This window comes from Scatophagus argus, chromosome 19, assembly GCF_020382885.2.
Source record: "Scatophagus argus isolate fScaArg1 chromosome 19, fScaArg1.pri, whole genome shotgun sequence".
NCBI classification, from domain to species: Eukaryota; Metazoa; Chordata; class Actinopteri; family Scatophagidae; genus Scatophagus; species Scatophagus argus.
In genome coordinates, this window is record NC_058511.1 from 14,220,507 (window position 1) to 14,243,753 (window position 23,247).

Below are 23,247 nucleotides of genomic sequence, written 5' to 3' on the forward strand. Positions count from 1 at the left end.
TCCCTCTTTCCTCACTTCTATCTGCGGCTCCCTGCGTATTCCCACATGGCTTTGTTAACGCAGCTCTGTCACACACAATCGACATGCTGTGCGCCACCTCAGAGTGACAGATGCTATTCTTCAGGGTGTGTGTCTCACATTCCCACCTGTCAGACAACTTTTTATTTTGGCTAATCAGTCCGTCATTGCTCTGAAGTCAGCAAAGACCCCTGACGTGCACTGCGCAGACTTACAACCTGCATGTGAACTAGCATTGAATCTCCATGGTGATGGCAAGGAGGTTGTGATGATGTCAGCTACAGTTGGCCCTGCATGAGTGCAGACATCGCCGTTCTGTCATACATAAACACACACGCCACTTCTCACTTATCGGTCTCAGTTGCACATTTCTAACGTAGTACACTGGGTGCTGATTCTGACGCATCAGCAGTGCTAGACGAGCTGTTTTTTGAAACAAGAGTCAAAATTGCCCAGCGACTAACACGCACACACTCTGCCTCATCTGCAGCTGACTGCTTTTAGCTCATGACGTGACTGACAACACAATGGAGATGCCAGTCAGCCAGTCAGTCAGCTCATTAGGTTTGATTGCTGACATGGTGTTTCTCGCTTTCTTTTCAGCTCTTCTGTGCACGTTGGAAACCAGATTCTTTTTGTTACTACTTGGGCTTCCCGAGGATTAGTGAATTTAATCATTTGTTTAGATTTTCATTTCTCTGCAGAGGATTCTCAGTCATCATTTATTTAAGTAGGAGCTAGAGTCAGAAAATAGAATTTGGCGTGGGAATTTCTACCTTCAGGTAAGATTATTAACCTGCTGACAGGAGCTGCAGGAGCTGAAGAGCCTCGTTAATTGCTGTAGGGTAAGACTGAAATGCTGTCATTAGTTTTTTTATTGAACTTAAAGACTCTTAGGGAAGTTGGCTTAACATGCAGAGCCTTGCAGGAATGGTTATCATTTCTTCTCTGAAACACTGCAGTTTTGTCCAAGGCTGCCATTGACTTAATTGGATGTGAAAGAAAATCGGCAAATCTTTATTGGCACCTTCTCCCTAGAGCAATGCAGAGCAACGTGTCATTGTAGATGTGATGTATTTAAGTGTTTATCTGATCTGTCAGAGTCCATAGGTGTTGTAGGTGTTGGTTTTCACGGGCACCTCTGAGAGTGAAGTTTCTTTTATCACCATCTCATACTTAGTATGGCAAACACACTCAGCCTCAAGGTGATGCAAGCTCATACACAGACACACATGTGTGCACACACAGACTTAAAGGAGCTGCAGAAACACAGTTACGAAGGGAATTTAAGTGCCTGTAATTAGTAGCTTAAATCCTTCTGTTTACCAAGGACCATAAATGCTGTGGGATTTGTCTCAGTGACACTAGTTCTGCAGGGATCAGCTGACAGCCTCCGGTTACACTGTACATACTGGCATAGTGCGCGGATGACAGGAATTAACTTACAGCATTGTGCACATATTGAAATGTAGTGCAAAGATTCTGAAAATGCCACTTGGGTTAAGTGAGTGATGGAATTTCAAGCATGGTAATATGACAGGCTCTTCTCCAGAAAAAAATACTTAAAACAGCCCACATTTACCCTCAGTATCAAAGGAGGAAGTAGGATTTGTTATGACATTTGGTTTGGAAATAGAACGTATATCATGAGATGATTTACAATTCTGTAATGCTATGCACAGAGCAGGACTGCATCAGTCAAATATTTTGTAGTTTCCATTTTACCATATCGACAGTCTGAAAAAGGTTGTGTTATCTTCAATTACATCTCACTTTCTTTTTAATTTAACAAGTCCCAGAAGAAGGGAATCAAGCATTGAATGATTTAGATAACAAGTCATGGCTGGTGAGTCTGATCTAAAAGTAAAATCTCATACATTACTGACTCCATGCACTATTCCCATTACCATGATTTTGCAAGATATATGTTACTGTGCAATATGCAACCATCTATCAGATGATCAAAACCCTTTTTCAATTCAACATTTGCTGACTTTTCTCCATCTTAAAGGTACCACTTTTCTCCTGAATCTTTGTACACATACACACACACTAAAAACTGCGTCATATCCTTCCTCATCAATTAACATTTTCTCAGTTACTTACTATATGAAATAAATGTCCACATTATGAGGCATGAATTTGTTACAAATTACAGCGTCTCAGTGACATCTATGCTAACACGCAGTCACTTTTATTTTTAACCATAACTCTGACCTTTCTCAGACAGTAAGTAGTTTTAACTGCCTTCTTAACCATGATCAAAGGTACAGGTAGTAGATCAGAAACCCCCTACAACTATCTATTTTTTTGTATTTATGTGTGATAACTTGATTGCATTTTTTAATATGAATGCTCACCGAATAATGCACACAAGATATAAACAAATCCGTTCAGAAAATAATTGCATGATCTTTTGAAATTCATTAATTTGCTCTTTTTTTCAGATTTTATCTAGTAAGTGTATAGGAAGACAAAATAATAATATAATAAAATAATGTGTCACAAAACTGTCAGGAAAAGAATTGGATGTAGCTGCCATGAGATCACCTGCTGGTTTGCCAGTTTACATTGTGGAGACCATGTTTAGATGAGAAGGTGGAGTTGGAGAGGAGCAAGGGGTGAATTTGACTGAGAACCTGATAGACACGTCATAAGGCTTACATTGCTTTATTGTCTATTTTACTCCAGTTTACAAAATATTCATTGTGATTGAGACCATAAAGGTCTAAGACACTTCTTAGTGTCTTCACTTGTCAGACCCGGAGGCTGTGTCCACTTGTTTTGTACAGTCTGTGAGGCACAATAGCATGTGACTGATAAAATTAAAAGCATAGATTTGTAAATGCAAATGCACTCTGTCCCCAATTCTCCAACTATTGTGGAGATAAAGTATCTTTCTTTTTTTTTCTCTCTTCCTGTTTTTATGTGGAAGAATTTTCTGCCCTCTTATTCCTCAGCTGAGGTTTGGAAGTGGTGCGATAAGAGCATATTACCTGCCACTAACTCTGCCATTGTTCCACGGGACCAGCACCTTGTTACTCTCTCTGTCTCAGGTATTTTTAGAGATAATACAGGCTTATTCTATTGTAAAATTTGAGGTTATTAAAAGGGGTTAGTGTAGAGAGGGAGAAGAGGTTAATGCAGAGTGGGTGAAAAAGGGAGCATGAGAGTGTTGCTCCATCTGGCTCTATCGCCGTGCATCAGCTTGCTGTATTTGGACAGACCAGACCTTGTATGAGAGAGAAATAAATGAAGAGAGGGAATAAAACGCGTGAGTGAAAGGGAGCACAACAAAGAAAGACACAAAGAAATAGAGAGTGAGTGTTTTAGCTGGGGAAATAAATGGATGGTCACAACAGCTAGAGATACAGAAGGGTCAGTGCTCCCACCACAGGCTGCATTGTGCATCGCTTCCATCAAAGCTTTTTTAAATAACCTTTTCATTTTCAACAGCCTGCTCAAAGACTTTCACATACTACACTGAAGTTTGGAACATGTGTGTTCTCATTAAATCCTGTCAAAACATTACATTCATACACAGTCATTGAGTTGTATTATATGCTGCACACACAGAGAGAGAGAGAGAGAGAGAGAGAAACACACAGAGAAGCAGGCATTTCAAGGCATCCACTCCTCTGTAAGGGAAGAGGCAGCGTGACAGACCCCAGCATGCAGAATAAAGACCTATCATCCGCTGTCATTCTCTTCTTACAGACCAAGGGATTTTGCATGGGGCTTGCTGAACCTGGTTTGAGGTTGTTATTTATTTATTTCATCTGTTATCAAGGGTTTGGGAAGCATAACATGCCTTTGGTGAGGAGGAGTACAATGCGCTACAATCCCTTCAGTGATGGATTTCTCTACTCAGATTCTGTACTGCTTTGATTTAGGATAAAATATAGAGTGATATGCTGTTCATGCTACACAGTAGCACCATACCCCATACTGATGTAATTCCAGCTCGCTGTCACCTCTTAGCCTATCACAGCCTGCTGTGCTTGAAAATGGGAGAACCCTCAAATGCACTTCAAGGGCAATCTGATTGAATTAGCCAGCCATTAGATGTATGAGATGAGCTGTAATTGCAGGAGTATTTATCTATTCAGATGAATGAGTTTTGACCGCAAGGTCACGATGGTGCTGCGTCCTCCTCAGGAAAACTCGACTGAGTGTGTACCTGCTTGCGTCTCAATCGTCTGTATTGTTTTAACCTCTTGTTGTTGAGCCTGGGTGCCTCATGAAACAAATTTAGCTCCTTATGGCGTTGGCATTGATGATGTTTTTTATAGACCTGCTCAGCAGTGCTCATTTCTCTGGTTCTTGTCGCAGCCATCGTTAATGACTGAGAGAATAGGAATTAGAAGCAACAAATGAGCCGCAGTGTGTTCATGTCAGTCAGGTGCATTGGGAGCAGATGCTGTGAGCATTTACACCTTTATGTTGACATGTTTTCTTCCTAATTCACTTGGTGTCTCCCTCTTTCTTTGTCTCCTGGTCTTTTTTCTATGCTTGAAACCCTGCCACTGTCTGTATCGTCTACTTCTATTTGCATACATGTGATAAAAGAATTTCAACCTCGTTTGTCCATTTCTTGCAGGCCAGCCCCTGTTGTTCCCTCTGAGAGGAAGAGGAAGTGATGTCACGCCACCACCACCGCTTTGAGAGGGACTACCGGGGACCCTGGGAGCGGAGAGACATCCGTCCTTCTGGCCTCCACAATGGAGGAGCCAATCATAGCTGTGCCTCTGCTGTTGTCAATGGCAACAACCGTCCAGGGCTCCTTCCCCTCCCAGTCATCCCCTCCCTCCTCCCCACCCCGGTCACAGTTGCCGTGACAACATCGAGCAGCGACATAACGGTCAAGCGAGGCATCACGGCAGCAGGAGCAGTGGCTCCGGTGTCGGCCAAGGTAAGAGCCCCATCCAAATGGATACCGCAGCACCTGTTTCCTCTGAATCAGGACTTGCAAACCTCTCAGTATTTCAAGTTGCCAAGTTTCTTTCTAGCCTTTGTCTTTCCCTGTCAAATTTTTAATGAAAACTTCCCAACTGGACATAATCCCCAACTTTCTCCATGCTTTTGCAACTTTCCAGCTTCCTTCTCTCTCACTGTCCTCCAGTTTTCCTCACTCACTTTGTCCAAATGTTTCTGCTCTGTCCAACTCACTGGCATGTCTGTCTGCATGGTTCAACTGTCTTAACTCTCTTCAAGCCTGTCCGCTCTCTTGCTCTCTCACTCTCTCGCTCTCTCTCTCCGCCTCCTGCACTCTCCACCCTTATCCCTCTCTCCAGTTCTGCTGCTCTTTCTGCACCCTCTCTGTCCAATGCCCCTTTCTTGCCAAACCATTTTCCTTCCATCTTCATTTTCTCTCTCTGCCAAATGGCAGGCATGAACTGCCTCTGCCTCCTTGGTAATTTTCTTCTTTCATTATGTAAATGACCTCTGACAGTTGCTCGGGTGGGTGCCGCTGTTATAAGTGATGGTTAGAGGTGGTGCTTTTCTTAACAAGCAAACAAACAAAAAAGGACCACATCATTATACACCCTTGATTCCAAAAAGTTGAGACGCTGTGCACAACATAAATAAAAACAGCATGCAATCCTTTATGACCTACATTTAATTGAATACAGTACGTGCACAAGACAGTCAGTGTTCAAACTGATAAACTTGGTTTTCATAAATATATGATATATAAATATCTGATTTGCCTGCAATATATTCCAAAAAAATGGACAGGGGGATGTTTACAACTGTGTTGCATCACCTTTATTTTGAACAACACACAGTAGGCGTTTGGGAACCAAGGATATTAATTGTTGATGTTTTGAAAGTGAAATTCTTTCCCATTCTTGCTTGATATACAGCTCCAGTTGCTCAGCAGGCCAGGGACTCAGTTGTTGTATTCGCAAAGTACCATATGTTTTCAGTGGCAGACAGGTTCCTCCCATACAATCACAAATGCTTTGGGCCTGTAACAATTTGGATGTCCCTTTTGTTCTTGAGCCCAAACAACATGACATCCATGATTTCTTTAAACAATTTAAAATGTAGACTCGCCAGACTACAGCACACGTTTTCACTTTGCATCAGGCCATCTCCATCTCCAGTCTACAAACTAGCATTTGTAGAATCAGCAATGAACTGTGTTTCCTCGTAATGGTTTTCCAAATTTTCTTTAGCCCATGTAGTGGTATCCTTTACAGTCATGTATTTTTATTATTTTTTTTAATTTTGAATGCATGGCTGTCTGAAGGATCAGTACCTTGCCCCTTACATTTAGACCTTTCTCCTCATTCTCTAAATTTGTCTATGATATTATTGATTGTGTGAAGTCCCCCCTTGCAGTTGGATGTTCAGAGCATGGAATTCTTTGTATTGTTTTCAATTGAATATATGACTATGTGAATATATGTAAATCATGTTGGTTTGTATAATCAGGTTTGCATAAGCCCAGAGTTAATATCATACAGTTAAAGAAACACTCACAGCTGCGTAATTCAGTGTCTATCACCAGGTCATATATGATATTTGATCTAAAATAAATTATAAACCAACTTTTTAATGACCCCTCAAAGGACACAAATAGCAATATTTGAGTATACTGTATGTGTATACCTCATTTCACTATATATCATATTTGTATATTGCATATTGTGTTTAGACCTTATACAGAAAACTGCAGGAAAGTCTGACTGGTATAGTCAAGAGCCATACAGTTTGTGTTTTCCACCTCCTCGCCCAGGGATTTGCTATCTAGCTGGCTGTCAGCAGTGTGTGAAGAGACGGGCCTTTAAAGAGTTAGACATTTCAGCCTCTCCGTTGCCTCTGCTTCCATGGGTACCATTCATCTTCTCTCAACACTCCTCCACACTATCAAATCATTTGCTTTAATTTAAACTTCAGCGGATCCGTCCGGGCTTTTTTTGTTTTGCCTCACCATCTCGGGCTCGGTGCCCTCGGTGGCGCCTGCACTCTAAGAGCCGAGGTAAACAATGATCTGGTAATTTAGACGGTAAGTGCACATCATTAGATACCTTGTTGAATGCACTGGCCACAGACTCAGTAAATCTGCTGTGGAATCGCATCTGCCCCTGCTCTTGTGCTGCTGAATAATTACATACATCTTGACAAAGTCTTGCCAACTCCCACCGTGGTCATTGTCATCGTTCAATGGCTGCCAGAGCAATTAGGCGCATTGCCTCACATGTGAATAAACAATTACTTAAAGACACAATATATGTGGGAATGTATGTGCTTATTTGCAGCAGATATAATGCAGATCGTTCCCCAGATGCATCTCTGTTAGCTTTATTCAAGGATTTACCTTTCTGCTGTGTCTTGCCGTTGACAATCCGTTGTAAGACGGGCAATAGAGATTAGCAACCTTTAAGAGTCTGGGATCTGCTTTCATTATGGGCCAGAAAGGATACAGTGGCCTCAAAAGCTGGCCAATACCGTAGGAGTCTGTTTTTCTGTCTTCCTCTTAGCTGTCTCCTATGCTCACTTGCTCTCTCCCTCTCTTTCTGTCATCTTCCATCAAAGCTGTCGGGGGTCACAAAGAGTCTGATGGAGGGATGCAGCTCTCTCCATGGTCCCTGTGTCTCTGCTCTGTCCATGGCTACACTAAAAAGCTGACAGGCCGTTATTGATCTCCACCGTTTGGAGACTCTCTCTTTATAAACTCTGCGGCCCAAGTGGGGAAACAGTCCGATAGCTCGACATGTTCAAGAGTGTGTGTCTGAGAGTGATACCTCTGCACATACGGGCTCTGTGTAGTAAAACCATAAATGGAATAATCAGTTCCGTTAATGTAAAATGGAATACAGAACAGATGTGTTGTCTCAGCATTATACTGGAGTTTGTTGTGGTCATTTGTTCATGTGGTTTGCTACAGTGTTAATGGTCAAGTGAAGAGTTACATGGTTGTCATGATGATGTTGTGTGTGACTGCATGCACAAGTGCGTAGATGTGCATATGTGTGGGTGTGTGTAGTACAAATGCTGAGAGTTGAGAAGTACCATCTGCTCTTGTTCATCCTGATGTAAAGCTAACCACACGGAACAGTGAACTATACTCAATTTAGAGCTATACTTGCCAGACCATTAATTCATTTTTATGTATTTCTGTGCCATTGTCATAGATGTATAGTTACTATATAAATTAAATTCACATTATTAATAACCAAAGCTATTTCTGTCTCCAGCTGATAAACAGTATTTGTATATCAGTGGCAATTCCTGTTTAATATTCTATGCCATTCTGCTTGTTCCAAATGATACTGTGATCCCCAGAATGTCAATTCTGCTCGATTGACTTGGTTAATTAAATGGACTTCTTTCAAATAAAGTTATTTCTGATCTTGTAGCTTATTGAATTTGCAAAAAGCTAGCAACACCTTCAGTCCAGCTTTCTAGGAGAATGTAGTAGCTAAGCAAGTTAATGTTGATGTAATTGTATTTCACCGTATCTGTATGTATTTTTATATTCATAATAGACATGCAGAGACATGAAGACAGGCTTGAAAATGAGAGTAAGCTTCCATTTAAAAGAATTCTTAATGTATAAAACCTTTACACTTAGCACACAGCTTGTGAGTTTTCACCCTGTTTACACTGCACACACTCCTTGTCTCAGCCTCCTATACGGTGGCTGCTGAAAATACTGTATGAAAAACATACACAAAGTTTGTTCATTCTGGGCTACTGGGGCAACAAGGCAGACTGTGAAAAAGGATCCTGCTCCCTCTGGGGATAGAAAGGTCTCATTTCAAGGTAACTAAAACGCTATTCTTATTTTGATGAAAACATAACAGCTGTTATTATCCATTCCTGCCAGTGTATCCCTGTAACCCATACCTTTCAATAGAAAGCACTTTTAGTCAGGTCACCTGAGATCGCAATGATTCATTCAATCAATGACCCACAAAAGGCATGTGCTTTTGAAGAAACATTAACTTGTGAATTGGTTTGTGACAGGTCTATGTTGGGTTGTTGTTGTTGTTGGCATGTTTGCATGATCATGTTCCATATTCCAGCATGTTATTCAGTGCTAGTGTGGATTTTATAAGGTTTATAAAGGACCAAAGCTGGTTTTATCTGAACACATTATATTACTGAGAAAATATCTTCCTACAGATAGCCCACTGTAACATATGAATTTCTCTGCACGCTTTAATCCCTTTTAATATGAAAATTGGAATCTCCAACCTCCCCTGATAGTTAATAGCAGCAGTGCTCAAATTTGTATTTCTTTAACAATCTTTTTTGAACAAATGCACACTCAAATGCAGACGCCACAGTTGAAAGAGCAGACAGTTATATTTTGATCGTGAACTAATAACTATTGTTAGTCTGGGTCTTTTTCTTAGAGGATTATATTTATGCTCCATATCAGGGATGCCAAAGTCAATTTCATCCATAAATATAGAAATGTATTTATCTATCTACTAGCTAGAGTGCTCCTGCTGGGAAGCTATATTATAGTAAGACACTATCTAGGTTTTATTGACATCAAGTAGCAAGATGTCTTCAGTTCACAGATAACAAAATTTGAATGCTTTCTGGGACGTGTAGTTCATGGACAGTATGGACACAACTTCTGTAATGTAGCATATAATTGTTCTGTGCAAATTACATTTCTTAGCTCTTGGGGAGCACATAATATGAGGAGGCTGGGCCCCGCAGGCCTTGAGTTTGATGCAGGTGCTTTTAAGATTGGCATTTTGATTCATTTGTCTTACATCTCATTTATTTCTCTGTTCAAAATGTTTGCTGATAGAATTTGGTTTCTGATCTACAGTGCATGCTCAAGCCAGCAGAATGAGCTTTAGCTTAACAAACTCACAGTACGTTTTGTTGATGTTCGTTAGTCACGAGGATCTTTAATCTTAGTTATCTGTTTGGCTTCACGTTGACAAATTTCTTTAAAACAAATTGCTGCACATTTCAGTCATTCATTCTACCAAGACTTTAGCATGACCACAGCATAAAAATAAAGCAGCACAAAAGCCAGCAGTTTAATAAACAATAAAGATGGATATATTTGATATTTACCTTTAGTTCTGCTTATTAAATGTCATCCTCAACAGGGAGTCTTACTCAAGCTTCAGTGGCTATATGTGCTGCTGTTTGATGTTCTGCTGATAGGGACTGAATGAAATGTGCTGTTGGCAGTCCATTAAAGCGGTTTTCTCTAGCAAGGCCAAATGAAGTGTTCTGTTCTGCTGAGCATTTCTTGACAGTAACGCATCCCACAACAGATCACACCACCTGGCAGATTCTTTTACAATAAGTGCATTACCATATGTTAAATGGATATACTGGAATGCACGTTGACTATACCGTATATACGTTTTTGTCATATTTTTGAAAATGTATGTTTTAAAAGTTGATTTTAAGATACTTCTTGTCGCTCAGGTAAATAAAATTTCCAGTTTCCCAGTTTCCAAGCATTGGCAGCACCAATCAATAGACCTCATCTTGAAACAAAATCACACATTGTGCCTTTTCGGTCATTGATTTCAGCCAGGTCGGCTAACCAATGGATTATAGCCGACCTCATACTGTGGCCAACACAACATGGTGTCCAGAGAACAGCAGGTATCATGGCCTCACTCTGACACAATCAGAAAAAGAAAGAAAACAACACAAAAAGCATGCCTCTTCTGAGTGATTTATTTTATTTTTTTATTTCTTTACTGCAGCTTACATGTCATTTCCTGACAGTGACAAGCTGAACGCATTTCAATGAAATCTACTTTCTCAGCTTTGAAACATTCCACGTATGACTGTGCATCACCTATGTAATGCATTAGCAGTAGTTTAGCTTTTATTCTTTTATTTTTTTCTATTTTTTTTATTCAGCTTTTTATATTTGCTGGGCCTTTAAATCTGCATGAAGAAAAACTCTGCGTCAACATCACTCTTGTGTCAGGGAGCCCGGTAATGAATGCGCTGGAAGATTCTGAAATTACTGAATCTTTATTGAGGTTGAGGCGAAAAGGGGAAGACTTCTTTTGATAACCTTCTGACAAGTCGCGGTGAAATGTATTGAATATGAGATGATTAAAGTTTAAGAAGGTGCACGCTGGGGGAGACTAAACAGAGACTGGGGGAAGGAAGGGAGGGAGGGAGAGAGACAGACAGACCTGGAGAGTTGCTTTTGAATTAGCTTCAGATAGGCGAGAAAAGTACAATTGTTCTATCAAGTAGTGAATCTCTATCACCCAGGAAAGATGAAACTTTACATTTCCAAAGAAGACAGAGTCACCATGGGGTCTTAAAGAAAACCCTGCTGCCTTATGAGGAAAGCCAGGAACACAGCTGGAAGAAAAATGATTGCTTCACAGCTTGAAACATTGTCATCCAGCCTGCCTTTTCTTGTTTACTTGGACAGACAGTTGATGATGCATTTAATTTGATTATATAATTCAGAATTTACATCAGAAATCTCCATGTTGATGTTAACTGTCAGTGATGGAGGATAGTGTGTTCTTGTTTTATTTTTGATATTTTGACTTGAACACAAAAAAAAACAAAACTGAAGGTAGACTCAAAATTCTTCCTAAATACTTTCTAAGGTGCTTTTATCTTTCTCTGAGGAGCAGAAAAGTAAACAATCTTCACACTCTGCTGCCTGGATCTGATTTATTAGCCTCAACCGAGTGTGTTGTCATCCTGTCACAGACTTGCTGAGTGCCTTTTGCAGCCGCAGTGAAAATGTCACAAAATCCAGCCCTCGGAAGACAATTCCTGAGAAGCAGACCAAACTGATTGATTAGAAATACTTAATCTCACCACCGTTGCTTTCATTTATTATCCATACGCCGTTGTGTAAAACCTGAAGGTTTTATTCATAGGTGAGTCAAGTGTCTCTTTATCTGCCTTTCCGTGTTTGAACGGTTATGCAATATTAAATATGTAGAGCCGGAGGTCTGTTGCACATTTTTTGTTCTTTGTAAGTGGCTAAGTGGTGCACGTGTCAGAGTTATTTTAGTGCTAAAAGTCAGCTTGTTTGACAGAGCTGAGACGAACCTGTCAGCTCTTTCTGCCTTGTCTGTCCGGCTGAAATGTCAGTTTGGATGAAGACAGCCCTCAGTGGTTATACTGAAAGCCACCCTCAAAAATTAGACATGTCACTATTAAAAATGCCACTCCTTCCTGGTTTATCTGAATTTTTCCCTCACTGGGGAAACTGGTTATGCATTCTTGGCACAAAACAAGGTGTCTGCTGTTGCTAAGAATACATTCATAGCTTGTCTAGTTAGTTGGGTACACCTCATATGTAAATGGTCCGCCAGTTTATGAACAAAGCGTTGTAATTTTCCAACTCTGCTGTTTTATTTTCCATTAGTCACACATTAGTTCTTTTTAATCTTTTTTTTTCCCATAAACACAAACATCATCAGAATGTTTGTGGACAAACAATCCGCTGTCAGGCATCTACAGCAGAGTCATTAAGAAACAGTGGACCTCAAGGGAGCAAAGCAGGAATTAAGCAGTTGTTCTTTTTTTCCCCCCTTTACATGATATATGGAAACTTTTGAGTGTTAACAAGAAGCAGTGATTGTGTGTTTACCAGGAGCAATCGCACCAGGGTCTGGCTGTCTCGGCACCATGTGGGGAGAATTAAAGCTTTCCACTCGGAATCAGTCCGGGCTATACTGCAGTGATTGCTAATCAAGTACAGAGATACAGAGCCAGCCAGCTAGATAGACAGACAGGCAGACAGACAGAAATCCAAACAGACTAAAAGACAGATAGACAGACCCCTCAGTCATGAAGGCTGCACACTGTCAAACTGTCAGTGGAAAGGCACTGTTAAAGGGAAACTGTCAGACTTCATTTTTTGTTATCAGCAGTTGAAATCAGATGGATGGAAAACTGGAGTCAGGAATCTGACGACAGATTCATCAGAAATTTCACACCCTCATCACAGAGCTGGGACATCATCATTTTCTGTCGTCAACAGAAAATATTGACAGTGGTCTTTTTGATTTAAGAAAGAAAAAAAAAAGTTCCAGATAAAAATGAAACGGCTGGCAGATGTGACGATAACAATGCAACAGGTCAAAGAATAGGCGAAGGCAAGTGTTATCTTTGCCTGTCTTGTCAATCTCACTGTGACAGGATGTTCTACAGGTTTTATCCAATTCGTATCCCCTCGTGGGTCCACCTGCATCTGTCTCTCTATCTATAGGGCTAAGATCCCAGCTGACCTTTTGTACCAACAAAGGAGTGCTGCGTTTATCCGTCCAACCGCCTGTCTTTCCTGTCACAATTCTGCAAACCTGGCCAGGTCCTCTTTCTCTCTGGTTCTGCTTTTGGTGCTTCTGCCTCTTCAGAGCTGAATATTAATCATCTTGAAATAAAACAGAGGCAGAGACAGGTTATTGTTCTGAAAACCACTGCTATCCTAAAATAGCAGACCTTTCAGGGTCCTGGCTTTTTTGGTGGGTTTGTGATGGTGGCAGCAGGCTGTACAAAAGACTGCATGCACTGCTCTGGCAGGAGAAGAGAAGATGGTCCAGAAGGGGCTTGCTCTCCTCTTTTTCTGATGTGTTTTGTGTGTGTGGGTGGGAATGGAAAGCAGCCTCCTCACCACACTGGCTGTCTTATGAGTCTGGCTCCAAGCTGACGGCCTGATGGCTCGATCTAATAAGCAGTCATTGGATATCAGATTGAAATCTCTTTCTGCTCTGTGAAAGACGAGATGCAAGCACCTTCTCTATTTATGTCACAGTGACTATGCAATATGAGTGTGTGATATTGAAAGAGCTAAGGAGTATGTTGTCATCCAATACTGTACATCTGCTCTCCCAGCAGTACATAGAGATCATTGTCTAGGTGCTATTTGACTGAGCAGAAACTGGCACAGTGGACGTCACTGCACAAACAAAGGTGTGTTTACAAAGTGCAGATTTGTCTCAGAGGCTTGCTCTTTCTTTCTGCCTTCTGTGCTTAGAGATGGCTTGGGAAATTAGAAACTTTATCTGCAGCAACTCAGTTGATGAAAGTCATAGAAACCTCTTTCCCACATCATCACCCCTTCTTTTTATCTCCCTCCATCACACTTCCATTAATGTTTCTATCTAATTCTTCACCCCGTCTCTTCCCCCCAGACCACCACCCTTCCAGCCACTTCAAACAACTTCTTGTCTTTGTTGAAGCATATATCCTCATTCCTGCGTCAGCATTGCCTCCCTCTGAGCGGGCTTGTGTGAAATTGGATTGCTGATCCGTTGGCGCTGAGTGGCAGAGATGTAATATGGGATAGCGGCAACCGCATGTTCTGACGCCAGAGACAGCTGTTACAGGACACCGACGGATCACAGATGACGCTTGACTCCTAGTCCCCATCTCTTCAGGACTGGAAATGCTCTCAGCAAATCTCATGACAACATAAAGGAGAACACAGCTGAACAAGAAAAAGAAACACGCAAGGCTGCGGTCAGGCTCTTCACAGCGTGTGGAAGGTTGTCAGATTTACTCAATTCGCTAAAGTGTCAAGGGGTCATCGCTGATCCCTGGGTAATTTGAAGTGGCTGTCGTCTTAGATTTGCCATTATCATTTGTCATCACTGCCACCACTGCATCTCACCCTCCACTCTCTCATCAGGGGGTGACAAGCTTGTGTCAAAGGGGAAATGATACTTCACACAAATTTACCTTGTGATTATGAAACACTCACACTCCATTGGCTTGAAGGGTGTAAAAACTTAGTCATTTGTTCCGGGCTGTGATCAGCTTTAGTTCAAGTCACTGGTTTCTAATTGTTGCAAGTTTCCAAAGCAAAAACAGAATTAAAAGGTTCAAGGTTCATGTAATCGTTCAAACATGTTAAAAACATGAAGGAATGAAATTAATTTCACAGATCTAGCAGCTGAAAAATATGGCTAAATCCACTGCTGTCGCTCTCAGCTATCATCCTCCTCAAAGCTCAGAAGCTCCTCCAAAAGTAGCAGCCGTTTATCAGCACAACTGACGATTTGACCCACGAGGTGTTTGATAATTGTTTGATACTCGAAAGATTTCCACTTGAACACATGTAGCCTAAAGCATGTTTTAAATCAGCCATTTAATCCCCAGTTTACACCAGTGTGTCTGTGATTCAAAGGTTTACATGTTCAGCCTCTATTTATAAATGGAGTTGTTAATGTCATGCCGCATAAATACTGGGGAAATGTTGTCACATACCGTGCCATGTTCAGGAGGGTCTATAAAAAGTTATTTGCTACATATTCAAGGCTACTTTTTACAAAGCAGTAGACATAAATTCAGTGAAACCAAGGAAAGACACTTGGCTCTCTAGTTCAGGGCTGTCATTCATCCATTTATGTAATTGAACACATCATCAAATGAGCAGATCAGCTCTGTAGCCCTTCAGAAACCCACACTTAGCACCCATATTCCCCTTCAAGTGTTAAATGAACCCCCTGCTGAGTTTAGCTGATTGTATGTCATTTGGCTTTCCTCTGGTGGGGAAAAAAACCCATCTGCCAGCTTCTTTCTCCTTCCTCCATAGCCGCCTCCCTCTCCCTTTGTCTGTCCTGCTCCACAATTGCAGAATAAAGAGCGGTGGCATTTAAAAAGGTCCACATGTGGAGGGGTTGACATTCAAAGTGCTGCCACCTTAAGGTTAACTCCAAACGAAAGGTGATGGTGAATGCAGGCTTTTAAAGCATCAGTCATGTCATGTGGAATATCAGATATCAGGGAGGAGGCAGACGGAGTGGCGTTTAAGATGCACAGGTAAACAGTACATCTCTCTCTCCGGCATGTCTGTCACTTCTCGCAGCTCTGTCTCACACTTGTGGTATTAAGGTCCCTGGGGGCTCTCAGCGTCAGTTACATGCAGTAAAATAAACCAAGGGGGGTTTCTTTCACGTTTGACTGGTGTGCTGCCCAGGGTGTATTGGTGCAAATGAACATGGCAACAAGAAGAGGGGTTATGGATGATTGTCCTGCCTGAAGCTGAAGCTTGACTCCTGGTAAAAATAAGATATTTACTTTTTCATTTTTATTTGAAAAAACGTGAAAAAAGAGTGCTTGCACATTCTTAGACTGTGAATAGACATTGACATCCTTTGCTCTGACATTTCTTTCCTTGACTTGGTCAGGTTTTCAGTTGGATGCACAAAAGAAACAATCAGTAAGTCTTAAGAAAGGCTTCCTGAAACAACCTGGAAACAAAATCATTAGCCTTTACACTTTTTTCTTTTCTTTCCTTATTTTTGTTAACTCTTGCTCTCAGGATGTCATTGTCTGTTGCTGTCCAACACTCAGACTCAAATACCTCAACAACTGTTGGATGAAGTGCCGTGAAATCTGGTGCAGATTTTTATGGTTCCCAAATGAAGTACCCTGATGAGTTCATTCACTTTTTATCTGACATCATAGTCAGGTCAGAATTTATCACCAAATAGCTGCAAAACTAAAGACATTCCCGTCAGCCACAGCTGCATTTTGTGTTGGTGCTACCTAGCAACATTTAGAACAAAGATGTGAAAGTACCAACTCAACATCAGCATTTTAGCGTTGTCATTGAGACGGTGTTTGCATGCTGTTTTTGCATTTAGCTCAAAACACCACTGTGCTAAGTACGTACAGTACAGTCTGACAGCTGTGGTGTGTGCCCAGATCCTTTACTTCAGTAAAATTGCAGATACCACACTGTAAATATAAGTAAGTATAATAACAGTATAATGAAGAAAAATGTAGTTAACATATTGGAAATAAATGTAGTTTGTGCAGTAAATATTATCCCCCCTATAAATATCCCCTATTATATCATTTGATTTTTGTTTCCTGTGTATTTATGTAAAAGCAGGATTTTACTGTTGTTGTTGGTCCATGGTGGGATTATTTTTCTTCAGGTCATCTTTACATTCAAGAAGCAGAACCCAGTGACAACACTAATTATCACTGTAGTCACCACTTAATTTTCTGTCAGTTGACTATGAAACTATTGCAGCTGTGCTGTTACATTTTAATGTGTTTTGTGTGCAGTCTTAATTTGTAAAGTAAGTATTAACTAAAGCCATAAGATAAATGTAGTGAAGTCAACAGTACAGTATTTTCATCTGAAATGTAGTGGAATTGAGGTAAAATTTGGCTTGAGAAGAAAACACTCAAGTAAAATACAAGTACCTCAAATTTGCATGCAAGTATTTGAGTACTTTGTTACATTCTGCCATTGCCTCATAGAGCCACTGCAGAGACAGTTAGATATGATATAATTAAAGCAATGGCAAGTTCAAGCACAGTTAAGTTTCCATAATTTCCAAGATATGATTGTATCAGGTAAAACCATACTAATATGTCATGGGTTATTTTATCTTTGACAGCTTTGTCAAATTTTTATGTCTTAATAAACTGAATTATTGGTTAAATATTTTTTATATTCGTCTCCCTTCAATATTATATGTTCATCAGCTGTCATATATAATAAACATCTTTTTTTTTTTTTTATTCTGTCACAAAAACAGATTAAAACCCAACAAGGTCCTCATTATGACAAATGCTTTTCTTGGACTCCAGAAAACTTTTTATCTCCCTCTCATTATTCTTCCATTTCTCCCTGTCCATTATTTGATTGTCAGTCCTGACTATTGTGGTCCAGTTGCTGTGGGCCTTCCCTGTGCAGTATGCTCAGGGGATCCACAGCCAACCATTTTAATAATACACACATAAATAATATATTTTAAATGCAAATTCTAATAGGGACTTTGGGGGTGACTGAATCATGCGGCATTTGTGGTTTGACCTTAACTCAGGCTAACAAATTACTGGGAGCTTGGTGTTTCTCATTAGGAGCTCCACGCATCATCACCCTGCGAAGTACTCCTCTGCCATAACCTCAGCCACTGTATGTACTCCATGTATGTGTTTTTCTTTCATCTTAATACAGTTTAGTAGTTTTTTTTACATGTGCTTTTTTTTCAGCACTGTTGCCACACAGTGGAAGTGACATGTGGCGAGAGCAGTATTTTGAAGTGTCATCGGTACAGTCGTTGATGTGAGCCACAATTTGTTGACAAGAGCTGCTTAATTTACCTGGTATTAGAACAGAGTTGTTATTGTCGCTAGTCTGTTCCTTAAAAATAATTTTTTCCCATTAAATCACTCAGTAATCAAGTCCCTACCAATACCACGATTTTCCGTTACAAGTAAGCCGGACATTAATTCATTAATTAATTATTTTTTTATGATTAGCAAATTATTTATAAATCATCTAAATAGAAGTACCTGCCATGGTAGAAAAATACATTACCGGTATATACAATTGGGCAGTTAAATAGTGATCAGCCTGTGTGTCGAAAAGACAAATCTGGGAACTCATAATGTGATTAGTGGGGTGGAAAAGAGGGATAAACATGTATCATTTCTACTTTTTAGCTGTCTGGGCTTCAGTTATTTAAACTGTACTATCTGAAAAGTTTAGAGGAGGAATCTGATGTGTGACACCACTTTGTGTGTTTGTATTTCATAGGCCCATCAAATATTCTTTAAATGTAAAATAGTAAAGTGCAAAGTAACTACAGCTGTAAAATAATTGCAGTGGAATAAAAAATATAATATTTCACATTGAAGTGTAGGGGAGTGTAAAGGAGCAGTGGTCACCACTGAGCCACCGTACATAAAAATGAAAAGCTTTTTGAAAAACCGCTGTGTATTTGAAAACAATTGAAACAATAAATCTAGAGCGTGTATCATAGTGGGGACGTTTACTGCGTCTTGCAGAAAAAATTTAAAATGTGTTTCCATAAAAGAAGGTAGTAAAACAATCCACCAAATACAAGAAATGGGCACAATGATAGCAAATATCTTAGAATTACTATAGGTATTGTGCCACAAAGACAGGTTATATGAATTGTGTTGTGAATTAAGTTGTGCCTTGCTGGTTAAATTTAAGAATACGTCAGACAACTCTTGACTGCACTGACATCAGTTCTCCAGTCCTGTTTTGCAGTAGCTCCTCCACTGTACTCTTAGTCAAGTCAACACATTACTTGCTGCTAAAATCAACAGTCAGCCATCAGAGTTACCTACAACTTTCAATCCATCCTAATCCTTGACACGCGCTTTGAAGTCTCTGCAGCCTCGAAATGCACAGAACTGAACAAAATTGTCAACAAAGGCCACACAGCTTGTTTTCCTCTGTCATCCTGCTCTAATAACAGCAATGCCTACTATATTGCAACCCGTAATCAGATTAGATACTTCTGGGAAATAACAGCTGATAATGTTTGAAGAGGAGGATAATATCCCTGTTCAAATTAGTCTGCAAATTGGAATGGAATAAATTGTCTGTTCAACATAATATTTTACTGAGTCTAGAGGCACAGCAATCCAAAAATAATTGAAAGCAATTAGATTATGATTACTGAATTTAATCTGGTGGATTACAGTACTGGTTGACAATTTTAAGGAGGTAATCTGTAACATCAGTATTATGTAATGGAATACATTTTTCTATATTTGCAAGAAATTATGGCTCTGGTGACAGGATAGTGGATTTTCTCTATATAAATCACATTTCTCAGTGCAATATGAAGTTCTTTTCCCTGGAGTAACAGCCACACTTTAGCATTCATTTAGTTTGTGTTTTTCATGCTCGGTTTAAGTCTTAAACTCGGTTAGCAGTGACATCAGCTATAAAGTTATTTTCAACAAACTAGAAGTAAACTAATTTCGCTATAATCAATCATTGTCAGTGTCACAGCTTTATTAAATCAAGTAATTACTTTATAATTGCTTTGTGCTGCAGTGGCACGCTTCCTTACATACTGGAGTGATTATGTCTTAAATTACTGTACAGGTGTGCAAGCCACTTTGTCTGTCCTGCCTCTCATCGCCACAGCATCAGTATAGGCGAGCGTTACACCTCTGTTGTTGTCTGCGTGCAGTTGTGGCAGCGCTGTTGTCTCAGTTCCAGTGGACTTGGCGGTCTGATTCAGCGTTGTTTTCCACCAGCCTTGCCAGCAGCTACTGTCTGTCATTGACTGTCATTTAGAAAAAGAGAGAGACAGCGAGAGTGTGTCATGATATGACACAAATGAAAATGTAAGGTAGGACTGTGGACCACTTCCATTATGAGACCACCGTGTTCATTTGATCCATTACTGGTGCTGCTATTACTGTGAGCTACAGTATAGTCTAAATGTCAGCCCAGTTTGAGTCATATTTCCATTTTGTTGAAAAATAAACAAAAAGGTGTCTCTGTCCCCACAGTACAGCCCTCCTCCTGCTTTGAGACTGTTCTTATTGCCGTTGGAAATTCTCCAGCTTTCATCTCAATTAAGAAACTGGTTTGGGCGGCTGTTTGCGCAGTCTCACCACATCTTGTGTCTCCTGATGTATGTCAGAACAGCGCATAAAGAGAACGCTCTCAAGGTCGGATTGAAATTGGAACCATTTCATCATGAGGCATTATGGGAAGTGCCGAGCATCTGAGGAGGCAATAAATATTGTCAAACTCAAGCCAAGCACAGTCGGTATACGGCGCTTGCACAGGTTATTTTTAGAGCAGGGATTTATTGCAGACTTGTTTCTTTTTGCGGTGCTGTTTAAATGGTAATGGTTGCTGATCTGTGACCAGCCGTCCATCGTCTTCTCTTTTCTACTCTTTTCTACAAACTTAGTTGTGAGGTTCAGAACATTCACAAAAGGAGTATGGGGGAAAAGTTATTAGCATAACATTTTGTTCCAGTGAAAGGGTCCTATAACAGGATGTGTCAGCCATTGAAATGCAAATAATGTATGTTGTATAAAGGAAGGCTGTGACCTGGCAGGTGTGTTAATCTACCACTGGACAACGCACATCATTAGCCAGCACCTTAAATGACCCAGTCTTTATATGATTGTACCCGCAACTGGGAAATGAATGGATGGCCTGGATTCTGCATTAGAAAGATCATGTCCCCCATTAACATAAAAAAGTCCTCCAACTAGTAGACCAAGCGAGTCATTTTTTGGTTTGGCTCTGAGATTAACAAGAAACTAAAGTTAATATAGGTGCTTGAAAGGACATCCAGGGTTTGACATAATCAAGGTCTTGTATTGTTCTCTCAGAATCTTGTTATATTATTTTTCAAAAAGCAAGCCATGTCAGATACCACTTGAACAGAGAATATGGACTGACTTTCAGCAAGGACACAAAAAAGCTCAGCAGTTATTGTGCTTTGCAGTAGACTGTTTGTTGACTTCCAGTCATCCATGAAAAGTCTTTGTGAGTATTCTTTCTTGAAGGGCAGTCAAGGCCGCTTCACGTTAAATCACATAAAGTCCAGAACAATCCACTTGAAAATCCACTGAGTTATTATCTTGAGTGTTTTGAACCCACATTTGAGATTATTGGAAATGAGGGTGATTGCCTCGTTAGTGCAAATTTTGTCGGCCAGCTTGGAATTGAAACATTTTATGCAGAGCATTGTGGGATTCGTATGTGTGTGTGTGTTTGCTTTTCTCTCAGGAGAATAAAAGCAGAGTGAAGACCATGTGGGCGTGCCTGTGTTCCCCCAGCAGAACGATTACCTTGACGAGGTTAAAAATGAATAAGTGCAATTGATTGAACCGTCTGTGATTCACTGAATGGCAGCTGCTGATTTGAACTGTGATGCCTACACAGTATGAGCTTGATGCAAATAAAAAAGCAGAACATATAGGATTGGCAAGGACGTCCACGCTTTGCGAATTTCTTTCCCTGCAACTTTGCAATATTCTTATGCCAGATTGTTTTAAAGAAGTTTAGTACAAAAGTAAATCATGATTCTCAATATACGCACACAAAAGAAAGAAATCGACAGACTGAGAAGTGAATGCCTTGAGCCATAACAGTTTTCTGCTGCAGCCCGTTTTACTTGGCAAATGACCTTGAACTCCCACCAATCTGTGCACAACCCTGCTTTCAGGGCACATATTTAAACTATTTTGCAATGATTGCAATGGATTTCAAAACTTAGAGAAGGTAACTATTGTTCGGGTTTGCTTTGGCATTACTGATACACAATTACGACGTACAGCTGTTTAGAGTTACTTTGCAGATAGATTTAAAAAACTTTTTATGAGTATATAAAAGACAATTCCTGCATTACTATAAATAAAATTACTATACAGTATTTAAGCTGAGAAATATTTGGTCTGTTGCAGCCCTCTTAAAATTCCGCTTTGATACATGTTAATGCGTCAATAATAATTCTAACCTCATAGTGTAATGTAACTCCTCTTTAGCACAAGAGGCGGGATACGTGCATTTTCCACCAACCAAACTGTATTTAGCTGATTTACACACCACCACCACCCAACGAGTGGCTCACCGTGGCCATTTGGATCTGACCAGCCGGATGTCAAGACCAGAGGAAGCTCGACTAACTACAGCAGTGACACCAATACTTCATTCTGCCTTCCCTTTTTCAAACATCAGGATCAGGTTCAGACAGGTTTTAAGGATTTAAGGTGATTTTCAGAAAGGTTTGACATTTTAAGGCTGTTTTCAGTCCAACATTCAGCTTACACAAGTGTGATATGGAAAATTGAAGCTTCCAGTGCACATACTAAGAGTGCATTTTGCAGTTCAGTTACACTTCTGGACATATTTGCATATTCATATGTTCTTGAGTTTTTAATGGTTTTTTTTTAAGGATTTTTATGTGGTAATTATCTATACTGTTTTGGGTTTTTTTTAGGGAAAATCATTGTTGTTTTGTGCACTGTTTTTATTTTCTTTTCTTTTAATTGTCTGCCGTGATACACGTTTGTTAAACATGTGGAATAAGTCAGGTTAATGTATATTAAACTGGAACTGCAACTGGACTTAGTTATTTGTCTTTGAAGACGTTTCACCTCTCATCCAAGAGGCTTCATCAGTTCATGCTCGCTTGACTAGGCTGGGACTAGTCCTAATTGTGGAATGATATAACATTATTCCGTGATTAAATATTTTTTTGTGTGGGTTTAGTGGTGTTCACATTTAAATATTGTCATTAATAAACTCACTTATAATTCAGATTCACTGATTGACAGCACCTCATCGCTTCTTTAACTTCACCAGTCACTACAGGTACGCATAGCAGTTACAGAAATCAAGCTCTTTTGTCCCATACACATTTCAGTTTTGATTTCACCTTTCTTTCTTATGTTTTTTTGGGCACTTTTTAAAAGTTAAAATGTCACTTATTCAGTTTTTGTACTTAAATAAGATTGAAAATCTAAAGGTCTAATGAATTT

At 40.0% G+C, this 23,247-nt stretch overlaps 1 protein-coding gene across 6 annotated transcripts in view; it reads left to right on the forward strand.

Annotated features, from left to right (window-relative positions):
- LOC124050385 (kelch-like protein 29) overlaps positions 1 to 23,247 on the forward strand; it is a 191,324-nt gene that overhangs the window by 60,015 nt on the left and 108,062 nt on the right. For all 6 annotated transcript variants that reach the window (XM_046372859.1, XM_046372860.1, XM_046372856.1 and 3 more), the window contains one exon: positions 4,619 to 4,930. In XM_046372859.1, the coding sequence (XP_046228815.1) occupies positions 4,658 to 4,930 (273 nt within the window). In that variant the 5' untranslated portion in view covers positions 4,619 to 4,657. The remainder of the gene's footprint in view (positions 1 to 4,618; positions 4,931 to 23,247) is intronic.